Source organism: Clupea harengus, chromosome 20, assembly GCF_900700415.2.
Source record: "Clupea harengus chromosome 20, Ch_v2.0.2, whole genome shotgun sequence".
Taxonomy (NCBI): domain Eukaryota; kingdom Metazoa; phylum Chordata; class Actinopteri; order Clupeiformes; family Clupeidae; genus Clupea; species Clupea harengus.
Genome location: NC_045171.1, coordinates 18338314 through 18350785, shown reverse-complemented (window position 1 = coordinate 18350785; position 12472 = coordinate 18338314). Strand labels below are relative to the sequence as shown.

The window sequence follows — 12472 nt, the reverse complement described above, 5'->3', positions numbered from 1 at the left end:
GAGAGGGAGATGAACTGATGGAGAGAGAAAGGGAAAGACAGAAAGAGAAAGTGAGCAATAGACAGACAGACAGAGAGAGGGATGGATAGAAGAGAGAATGAGAGAGGTAAGACATGCAGCATCATTTGAGAATGAGGTTATCAGGAGGTAGAGGTAGAGCTTCAGCGGAAAATAAATAAATATAAATAGAGTAGCACATACACATGTTTGTCTGCATACATATCCCATGAGGGAGCTAACAGTAGCATTTAATCAGAAAGCACAATTGCGTGTGCAGAAAGCACAAGTGTGTCTGTCTGTGTGTGTGAGAGAGAGAGAGAGAGAGAGAGAGTGTGTGTGTGTGTGTGTGTGTGTGTGTGTGTGTGTGTGTGTGTGTGTGTGTGTGTGTGTGTGTGGGGGGGGGGGGACACCTATGCACATCACACACCTCACAACACCACACACTGCAAAGCCCTGTAGTAAAACACTCAGAAAACCGGAGAGGGAAAATCATTCTGATGTGCCACGCCGGGAATCTCCATTTCCACGCCGGCCGGGCGGGCGCTGGCATCATGGCGCCCGTGGCGATCCATCTCCGCGGAGGATCGGTCAGCGGGGACGTCTGGGCTGCTGGGGTAATTGGGACGGGGGCTGTCACAGAGAGTGAGTTCTGGTGTCTATCAGTGGAAAACAGCGACAGGTCTTGTCCAGGTTTGACCATAACACAGTGAGAGACCTCCAACAGGCCACTCTTCAGGATAACATCACAAACTGGCGAACTACTTCAGTTATATAGGCCACACTATCCACATCCAGACTGGAGTTTGGGATAAGTTTAAGATAAACTCATTTAAAGTTCAATTTAATTCAATTAAAATTATTAATTAAATACAGGTATTACACAAGATGGGAGTAATACACGGCACCTAATATGATAGGAATAAAAGATTGGTGAGGTAATTGTATGATCATCCTGGGATAGGTCGTAGATTATTGAGCAAATATTTGTAGCCAAAGTAAGATTTGGTTTTGTTATCTCACTTAAGGTGATTTGCTTTGGCAAAGGGCCCTCTCTGTGAACCTTATGTCAGGTGAAATTCCATTGGAAAAAGTAACACTCCATTGAATAAAAACTTAAAGACAATTAAATTCTCATATTGTTCCTACTTTAATGATAATAGACAGAACTTTATAAGTGGGGAACATATGACTAGCCTTTACGTTCGTAGTAATGTGCTTGGTTTTTGTACTGTGTTGGATACAAAAAATGAGAAAAGTATTATCAAAAAGTGCTACTGTATGCAATTCAATACAAAGGAAGGTACTTTGAATTTGGACTGAGATTAAAGGCTCACATGTTGTACCTCCACTATGTCTGCAGTACAAATCAATTCTGCAATCAACATGTGATGTACTATTTACTATTCATTATTATTAATAATAGTATTATTGTTATTAATAATAATAATTATTATTATTAGGATACATTCAGAGTTATATGTTACAATCTGGATAACTAGTTCTTCCAAACCCCTGGATGCTGAACAGCTAGTTTAAATAATGCCTGATCTTCATGTGTGCTGTGACTTAGGCAGTGAAGTTATTAAAGATGCATTATGAAGTCTGAAGAGGTTTTTCCCTTGAAGACTCGGGCCTTCTTCCTCATTTCACAGCAGCTTCGCCAACCTGTTGGCAGACGACGGCAGTCAGGGCAAACTTCTCGGATCATGTGCGAGTTTTGCCAAGCAGGGGGTACCAGCCGGGGGCAACAGGTTTATCATATCATGGTGAAACATTAGTTGAGCATAGAGGACATGCGTTAATATGTCACATAATAAATGGGCATAATCCCATACTTTTGCTCACGTACACACAAACACACACGCGCGTGCGTGTGCGTGTGCACATACACACACACACACACACACACACACACACACACACACACACACACACACACACACATCATACGGTCTCACAGCAGGGTGAAAGGACAAAATCATACAAAGAGTTGCAAGCTAAACCCCACAAATTGAACATATTTTATTTGATAGTTCTCCTCTAGCTGGTCTCTGACTTTTGGTCTTTCTGTTTTCACCCACACATGGACACAAACATACCCTTGGCACATATATATATATATAAATGCATGTACACACACAAACACACACACACACACATGCCCATGCACAGGAATACAAGGAAAACACTTGCATTACAATGAGATGAGTTTACAAACAAATATGTGAGTGTGTGTGTGTTTATACTTTATATATATATATATATATATATGTGTGTGTGTGTGTGTGTGTGTGTGTGTGTGTGTGTGTGTGTATGAGAGAGAGGAGATCCATTACACTGGCGGTACTCCTGCTCCTGTTGTCCTTTGTGTGTATGAAGAGGAGATCATGAAGAGTTTGTTTGAAGTTTAAGAGATGGTAATGCGGCCTGGAGTCTGCACATCACAGGCTTCGACACACACACACACACACACACACACACACACACACACACACACACACACACAACCACACACAAACACTAACGCAGACACACACTCTCACACAGATATGCACTCACACACACACACACACACAAACACACACTAATGCAGACACACACCCTCACACAGATATGCACTCACACACACACACACACAAACTCACACTAACGCAGACACACACTCTCACACAGATATGCACTCACACACACACACACGGGAGGCGGGAGGTACCCAAGCAAAGAGCAGCATCAGCAAAAGGGATGATGAATTAAATACACAGACACACAGACACACACACACACACTAACACACACTCACACAGGCACCTCACCCATGATATGCAAATGCATAATACATGAGAGTTGCTGAAGCCTCCACTTCCTTAAACATTTATTTTCCCACAAACACCCTCTCTGCCTAAAGAAGAAAGAGGTCAAAATGGTGTTGTGTGGCAACACTGCAAAGGCACCAAAAGCCCAAAGATTCTCACTCACAGACAAGGATATTAAACAAGGCCAACAAACCTTAGTCTCAAAGGATTCCTGTGCTGAGCATTACCACTTTAGATTAAGTCCAAAAATCAGTATTTCAACCTGTAGAAGTCTGTGACATTGAAAGCTGGCCACGGTATGTTCAACAAGTATAGGCTGTGGCAAAGCCAGCCTAATTGATATTGACGCCAAATCAATGATACTGACAGCTTTTCAATGACTTTGAAAGTCAATAATGTACGTGAACATGATCCTTTTGCTTTCTATGGAGCGATAACCCCGGAGAGACATGTTAGTAAAATGATTAGAAGACCACCGTCCTTGTCGCTTATCGACAACATTTGAAAAAGAATTACGTGTGCAGGTATTGTTTTAACCGCTTGCCGTATCTGTGCAAAGCCCTTTTATTGCGCATGGTGAGACAGAGCGCCGAGTCGCAGTAAATCTCTTTAATCGTATGTGTCTACTAGTATGTTTGTTTTCACAAAGAGGCGGTTTGTTTGGCGAGTAACTACACTGTTCACATTTCTCACGGCTGAAAGACGGCGTTGACTGACGCGGCATCCATGATATTTTTATTCTGGTTACCTGAATATGGCATCGTGCATTTGCGTAGCCCGTTAATGGTTTTCCTATTTAGATCATTTTTGGATGTGGACTTTAGGCAAAGTTGATTTTGGGGGAGGGGTAACTTTTGTCTCTATTTATTCTGTGGATATTGTGGACGGAGAGATGCTTCTCCGTGAGTTTCGCTCGTCACTGTTTCAGAAATAGGCCTAAACGGAAAGGTTACGAAATGTAACCTGAAAAAGATATTTGAATTTTAGTTATGATTTAGAAACCGACATATACAACGGAAACAGTGAGCAGTAATTTTCAAAATAATCATCTAGTTTACATAATTTATCGTATGCTACTCATATACTTATGTGAAAGTTTATGGTAGGCCTTATGTCTATGTAAAACTTCATTATGAAAGATTATCAATGCAAACAATTGGAAAAATGTGACCAACCTTATGCTTTAATTGCAGTTATAGGCTATACAGATGGTTGGCTGGGCCTATTTAGGTTATTTAAGTCAGAATTACTAATATAATCTTCCAGTAGCATAAATTCCGGTAACTACATCATTAATATTAAAGAGAATAAAATTAAAATAATTTAGAATACGCATCATACACACTAGAGTCAAATTATTTAACCATAAGTCTAATATCTAAACGAAACACAATTCTAGACTGAAGATAGATTTTCTACACTAAAGAATTCCAAATGGAGCAGCTTTATTAAGAAGCCCCAAAAAGGGAAATCTTTTCGAATAGAAAGCCCAGACCATGCTGAATGGTTTTATTTGCATAGGCAAATCAAAACATAAAACATGTTTGTGCTCTTATACATTAAACGTGTGCTTGATTTGGTTGTGTGGAACTGTTAATATCACATCACCCATCGTTTTTACATAAACCTAGGTTACCGCCTTGGTTTTTAAGTCCAGCAGACTCTGTTGACAAAATAACATAAAAAACGACCTATTTGTTACCGAATCGGCTCCAAAAACATTGACTGAGAACTTCAGCATGATTTATATATTGGAAAAAAACGTCCAACTACAACTACTTATTTGACATAACACCGGTCCCAGATCTGACGAAGACCAACTATCTTGCTGAAGCGAGCGCGGTCTATTTCGTGAAAACTGGTCATTTGACTACTTTTCACGCCGCCAGGATCGCAGATGTGAAGCAATGTCTTGGCTGTGTAACTGAACACTCTTCAGGTCAAAAACTCACCCTAGTTTAAATAAAGCGACGGAAACAAAGATTTTTTTTTCTGTGTAAACCAGACTGAGGGCTAGGATGAACTTGTCATGGACTACAGACCGCACTCTAATCAATGAATAACACTTAAGGAATGGTATTAGGTATATCATTCCCATCACAATGTACCAGTATCAAAGGACACTACGATATCAAAGCATTTATCTCAATGTGTACCCCAGCGTTCCAAAGAAAACTGCAATTTAAAAAAATTGCATCATATTACTTTTGATGGTGATGTGAGCCTCCAATTAATAAGCGTTTTTGCGAGAAAGGAAAGGCACAGCAGTGTCTGTAGTTATGATGATGCACAGGAGACACTTGCTCACAGTGGGAGTGAGGGCAGTGACTGTATTCTCCCCACCGTCATGCTTCAGTATTTTGTCTCACACGTCAGACAGCATCCGAGCCGTGCCCCAAAGTCAGTGCCCACACCGCAGGCCGCGCCACAGCAGCGTGGGGCTCGCCCAAAGCACACAGCCCGCGGGACCCATGCTGGAGGCCAAACAAAGAAAAAAACACTTCATAAATTATAGATGCACCTTTATTTATGGCCATACATTCTGCGCGGGATGAAACGACCCCTTTATACACTGGCGGCAGGCGCGCCAGTGCTCACCCCAGTTTGTGTCCTACATCCTCTTTGCTCTGGCGTTACTAATGCATTTCTTCCAGCATCGTCCCGCTGCCAACACTGCCTTGAGGTCTCATTTCACTGGGCTACAGGCACCACAGCACCAAGCCGGCTCTGTTTGCTCTCTTAATATATGTGTGAGAGTGACTCTCTCTCCCTCTCTCGCTCTGTCTCTCTCTCTCTCTCTCTCTCTCTCTCTCTCTCTGTGTATGTGTGTTTGGGTGTGTGGGTGTGTGAGGTGAAGCGAGCGTGCAACCGCATACAATGCTCCCTAAAGCTATTTTAATTAGCTGAGAACTAATACCAATATGCAAGTCGTAAACACAAACAACTTTTTCTTACTGCCGCCCATTCCGTTTAACTTCTTGGGTGAAATGCAGTTACCACTGCTTCTTCTAGCTCTGCCACTAATGTGTTACAGCTTCTCCTTCGCGTTAAAATACTTACCAATAACCTACTTATAGCCTACACGTCTATTAATAAGAGTGAAATTATCAACGTAGTATTTGATAATACTACTAATAATAACAATAATAACAGCAACAACAATAATAACACAAGTATTATTATTATTATTATTATTGCAGATGTTATACAATGTCAATGCGCTTTTTGAATATTTTGTTATGAATACTCTAGATAAAGGCTATATCTAGAAAAAGAGCTGCAATTTATCAGGCATAAGACAGCTGGAAATACAGGCTTTTGGTCGCCCCATTGCCCTTTAAATAGGTGTCATTCCAGATAAACGCTCCTATTGATTTTGCACTGCACCAGGGAGCAGAGTGATGCGTTTAAAAAGTTAGCCATGTCAAATATAGTATATATTGCATTTTAACGAAACACAAGAACACATTTTCAAATGAGAATTCATTTTTGCGATGGAAAAAAAATAGATTAAACGAGTCCTCAGTCTAACATACATTTAAAAAAATAATATTTCAAGAAATCAGTTAGGTAGCCTATTGAGTATTTAGTCTGTTTATTCACGGAATAAGACGGACTTCAACAAACAAAAAATACATTTACTAAAAGACATGGTTTGACTCTTAAAGTAGTCTGTTTGTTGTGCAAAAAAAAAATCGGCACTGTCACACTTTGTTCACACTCTGTTCGTGTGCGTGAATGGCGCAAATCAGACCATCTCTCCTCTCAGTGTCGAGCTGTAAGAAAACTAAATCCTGAATCCTTGTGCAGTTTTGGAGGGATTATACGTTCTCCTCTTTTTCTTTTTCTGTTTTCACAAAGAAACACAAATGGTTGTTGGGGTGACGAGGCGAGAGGCGGGGTGGCCGGGCAACCAGTGTGAGCACAGTTGACGGGGGATGTGAATGAGGTCGTGACACGCGAATGACACGTCCTGCCCCGGGCACCACGCTGTTTCGGAGTAGAAGCCAAATCTATCTTTAGGTACAGCCATCGAGATAAAAACACAGCTACATCTCAACTGCCATTCTTTCTCAAAACAAACATAAAAAATACTGAATGATACCAGACTTCATGCAGCCTAGCTTATGTCAAAGTGAGTAGGTAGGCAACAAGGGACCATGCAATGGCAACCAATATGAGGATATGACTAATATTTTATTTAGGGTCTAACTTCTTGTCTCACATGGGCCCACTTGCATCTAAGCCTATACATCACTGAAATTCAAAGCCAACTGAATGGGGAGATTGAATTATTACAGATATGTAGTCTATGTTGGAATACTGAAATTATTACATGTGCTGATGGTGTTATTTTGCCTTAGTTTATTTTGCTGTCTTCTTCGCAAACTTGTTAAAAACCATCATGACATTTTCTGGCAACCAACAATAATTCCTGCCAAAATAAGGGCTGTGCGTTAAGGGAAGTCTAAATGATAGAGAGTTACAAAGTTGCCCGTTTACTGAGCTCCCTTCATGTATGCAAGCCAATGCTGAATGTTTCAGTAGCCTACAACATCGCTTTTCTTTCTTTTTTTTTCCAGCAACGAGCTTAATAGGAGCTGATGTGAAAACAACATTTAACACTCTAACGGTCGTTAGTTGGCATATTACTGATGGGCGCCTCGTGTACCCTACGTCGGGTTACAATAATTGCACGCTCTATTCTAAATGGCGTAATTACAAACGACGCAGTAGCCGCCGTCGAGATAAGACGTGACATGGTAGCGTTTTGAAAATAGCTCACTGATTGCTTGCACGGGCTTAAACCCGCGCAGAGAAAACGCCATCTCGGGCTCTTGTAACAGTAGCATCGGGACGCTGGGGCGGTGTCCAGCCCGGGCCCTCATTTCAATGGACTCCTTTATTCAGGCCGGCCCGCGGATTTGTGGCCGTGGCCACCTTTTATTCCTCTCTCTATGGAAACGGGGATCGCGAGGAGAAAAATGCGCGCCTGAATAAAAGAAGCGAGCACAAGGAACGGCTTGGGAGAAGCATCTGTTACACTTGGAAACTTAGACTATCGAGAGGAGACGACAGCAGAAGCCTCTCTTTCTCCCTCCCTCCCTCTCCCTCTCTCTCTCTCTCTCACTCTCTCAGTGTATACATTTTTTTTTTTACAAACCAACGTTTTTCAATATTGAAAAAAATATATTTTTCTCTATCAACTATACTCAAATCACAAACCCATATAGATAGTATTAAGGGTTTCAGTAAGCCTTTCAAAAGGTCTGAAAAAAGATTTGCAACAGCACATCTCTAATCTCTTAAATTGGTCTTTTCAGATATATGCAGCTCTTGGAATGAAAATCTACTCAGGCGACGTGTTGCCCTGCCGTGTCATTCAGTTTGCCTTGCATGAAAATATAGTTACGAAAATAGAATTTTCAGACTACACATTGCAACTACGAAATAGAAGTTAGTCTTTGTCTCTCAATTCATGATCATGTACCCTCACGACTGAATTGATATGAACCCACTCGGCAACCAAAATGAGTTTAAATCACATTTTGACATATGTTAGTCTGTGTCGTTACCATTTGTAAAATAACGCTGCTTTGACAAAATCCCACTGGCTACGTCCGGTAGCGTGAATTAAGAAAATTTAAAAAGGAGGAAAAAAACATGTCAGCAAAAACAATTAGAGACCACTGAATTTTCTAAAATAAATACGACTGAAAATAGCATATCCTACACACATTTGGACGGTGTATGTTCACCCGCCACAAGAAACGCAAAGACAGTACATTGCATTCCCAATACACTTCCTATTTTCTCCATTCATACTGCGTGTCACACATCAGGTTAATGTGGACAAAAATGTGGAGCAGAGGCTCACCTGTTCATTCCTCTGTCTTGTTTCTCCCTCTTTCTCTCTCTCCTTCCCTTCCTCTGTCCCTGTGATCAGCTTCCTCAGTGAAACTGCGCTCTTTAATGACTTTCTGGTGGCTGCTAGCCTTCTTTTATTTCTGCTAAATGTATGAAAATGTATGCAAATTTAAATCAAGCTTAACCTGGGAGCTCTTGCAATATATTTAATGGAATTTTCAAACCAATAAGGAGACTGTGATGCAGTCTTCTAATGGCAAATATAATTACGCAGCTAGGTAACCCTTGAAATATGCAGATAAAGCTTTTCTCTTTTTTTTTCAAAAGCCAGTGAAGACCTGTCGAGATTCTTAAAGACGTGCGCGGAGGGTTGCACAGCGTGCACTTGGGCCACCAAGATTTAGTTTGTTGACGTTGTTGTTGCTGATGATGATGATGTTTACGACGGCTGGGGAGCCAGCTGAGTCTTGAGTGGAGATTGTGAGACTAAAGAAAATGGGCTGTCACGTCAACTGTCATGGCACAACATGTACGATGAAAAATATGGTGCACATACTGACATTCAAAACAACTTTGCTCTGATCGTATGGCACGCTAAGCATGGCTGGAATTATTTTATTGTTAAATAAAATAAAACGATACCAATGATAGCCACTGTAAATACTATATACATTTTAAAAGTTTTCAAATTGAAAATGTAGTTTAAAAAGAGCACAAAAGTTGAGATGGTTCACAGTTGCACTTGTTTGAAAACATTAATTATTAGTTTCTTGGAAGTAAAAAAAAAAAAAAAAAAAAGTTGGGTCAATAATTACTGCTATGCATGAATATGTGTTTCAAGAGTTAAAATATACATCTATTTTAAACGACATGCCATTGCGTAAAATACCCTCTAAAATAGAATAAACTGCATGGGAAAATCAAGATCAGACAAAGCTATTTTAGGCTGTAACATCAGAAGTTATAGCCGCGCGTAAATAAGCAACAGACCGGCTTGGTTAGTAAATAGGATCTATAAAGCACGAACTGACTATTTCTCGGCAAACCCAAATGGAGCCTGTACTGTGATTCACTTCCTGTTTTGTGTCAGTTTAACTCTTTCGACTCCTGCGTATCCAATTTTCATGGTGGGGGATGCTACTTCCCGCATTGCCATTGGCTATTCCAAGCAGCCCGTGCGTCTCGGGTTGATTTTGATTGGGCATTGGGACTATCCATCACTCACATGCTGCTGATTTGGCTCCAGAGTCTGGTAGATGTCAAAGGCTGAAGCTGTTCCCTTTGCCACATTATAACTAGTAGGGGATCTACGGTAAGCATGGCCACAGCTGCCTCGAATCCCTACAGCATTATCAACTCCAACTCCATGGTTCATGCGGACGTCTCGGTCATGCAACAAGGGACTTTCAGGAATCACCAGAAACTTCTCCAAAGTGATTATCTACAGGGAGTCCAAAGCAATGGACACCCACTTGCACATCAGTGGGTGACCAGCGTGTCCGAGGGAAGCCCTTGGTCATCCTCTTTGGCGACCAATGCTCTGGACCAGCAGGACGTGAAGCCGGGACGGGAAGATCTCCAACTCGGGGCGATCATTCATCACAGGTCGCCTCATGTCGCCCACCATTCGCCCCATACAAATCATCCAGGTGCATGGGGGACACCCGTGTCTCATAACTCATCCATAAACACCGGCGGACAACCTATCAACATATACTCGCAAACGGGCTTTACTGTCAATGGCATGCTAGAGCATGGCGGGCTGACGCCTCCACCAAACTCCGCGCAGAACCAGAGTTTGCACCCAGGACTGCGAGACACGCCGGACCATGGCGATATGGGGGGGCACCACTGCCATGACCACTCCGACGAGGAGACGCCGACCTCGGACGAGCTGGAGCAGTTCGCTAAGCAGTTCAAACAAAGGCGGATCAAACTGGGCTTCACCCAGGCTGACGTGGGGCTTGCGCTGGGGACACTATATGGCAACGTTTTCTCGCAGACGACCATCTGCAGGTTTGAAGCTCTGCAGCTCAGTTTCAAGAATATGTGCAAACTAAAACCGCTGCTGAACAAGTGGCTAGAGGAGGCAGATTCGACCACGGGCAGTCCGAGCAGCATTGACAAAATCGCTGCACAGGGGAGGAAACGAAAGAAACGGACCTCGATCGAGGTGAGCGTCAAAGGGGTGTTGGAGACACATTTTCTAAAATGCCCCAAACCGGCGGCTCAGGAGATAACCTCTTTGGCTGACAGCCTACAGCTCGAGAAGGAGGTGGTTCGTGTGTGGTTTTGTAACAGAAGACAAAAGGAGAAGAGAATGACTCCACCGGGAGAACAGCAATCTCACGAGGTTTATTCTCACGGCGTAACAGACAACTCTTCGTGCCGTGATCTCTGACCAAGGAAGACTTTCCTCGCAGAAAGGGAGACCTATGGGCTTTTTTGAATGATGGGTTTGGTTTCTCATCGCAGTCCATCTTTCTGGTTGTACTATAAATGACAAATGGCAAAAGTCACTGAGACAGACAGAGCGAGAGCAAGAAAGAAAGAGAGAAGACGAAGAAAAAACCAAGAACAGTATCAACTGTTTCTGCTATTTCATCCCCTCGCATATATCTCCAGTACTTTGGGCATTATCTCAAAATGTTTTATTTGAAATCACAAATGGAACGAGTTATTTACCAAAATGTTTTTGTATTACAGCAAGGATATGAATACAAAATGTGTGCCTATCGATAACCTCCCAGCGCCTTGGTTTTCACATCACAATTATACATCAGGTTTATTCAGTAATAATTTCTGACAGAACACAATGTAAACGACTTTAGTTAACGGTTTATGATTTTTTTTTGTATTCACTGCTGCTTAGCTTCTTGATAACGTAAGGTGTTTTACAATGTACACATATTGAGTAACAGGTAGAGAAGCAAGCAGTCGGAGTATGATTTATTGATATGTTTAATTTTGGTTGACTTTTTTTTTGCCGCGCCGATTGTATGAGAAATTATACGGCCATGCTTTATAGCAATACGCAGCCATCTTTAGCCACGCTCAGAGACTGTCGGGTGGAGAGTATAGGTCACCTTCTAGTGGCGTTTTAAAGGCTTTCTTTTACAAGAAAATTGTATCATCAGTTTGTTATTGTTTTGTCTTCGACCAGAATCGTATCAGTGTCGGTACTACATTTCTATTTTATTTTACTGATGTAAACCTGGATTACAACAGGAGCAAAGCACTTCTAAACTTCGACCATCATCCTTTTTTCTTTTTCACAAAAATATTAGGCCTATATCTCAGAAACAAAGCAACGTACGACCTAAAGTTATAATAATTTAAGGTTCTCCAGGTTAACATGATCACTTTGATTTGCCATGTCATCGACCACGTTACTGTGTGAAATATCGGGCACTAAATGGAACCGTTAGATAATTGCCGGTGACACGCGTTGCGATACACTATAGCCTATAATTATTTTAATGTACACCTTCAATATCTAAAGTTTTATAATCTTCTGTTATTGGTTTATTTCTTAAATATTTTTTCGAATACTGTACAGTTTTGTATAAACAACCTTTTTGAAGTCATTAATTTAAACAAATACTGTTTAGTTATTCATGCACTTAGTGATGTACAAAGGATATTTTCATTAAAATTTGACGTTTTCGGCCGTTTTAATCCAAATTCAATGCCAGGTCAAGCGATTATTTATTTTCAGTATAAAGCTTGTATTATGTTTTTTGAAACAAACTGTATATTGTATGTTGTAATAAAACAACTTGTTGTTACAA

At 41.3% G+C, this 12472-nt stretch overlaps 1 protein-coding gene and 1 long non-coding RNA gene across 2 annotated transcripts; one reads left to right on the top strand and one right to left on the bottom strand.

The window, feature by feature from the left end:
* Positions 1–1123: 1123 nt before the first annotated feature.
* On the bottom strand, positions 1124–8310 carry LOC116225225. Its single transcript, XR_004165984.2, has 2 exons — positions 5157–8310; positions 1124–1665 (listed from the first exon to the last, which is right to left on the bottom strand). It is a non-coding gene; the product is annotated as an uncharacterized LOC116225225 (long non-coding RNA).
* A 1469-nt stretch (positions 8311–9779) lies between these two features.
* LOC105906277 (POU domain, class 3, transcription factor 4) lies at positions 9780–12472 on the top strand. The gene has a single exon (XM_012834396.3). The coding sequence runs from the start codon at positions 10000–10002 to the stop codon at positions 11080–11082; it is 1083 nt and encodes a 360-aa protein (XP_012689850.1). The 5' UTR covers positions 9780–9999; the 3' UTR covers positions 11083–12472.

Coding starts and splice junctions, on each gene's coding strand:
- LOC105906277 (XM_012834396.3), top strand. CDS start 10,000: ATGGCCACAGCTGCCTCGAATCCCTACAGCATTATCAACTCCAACTCC.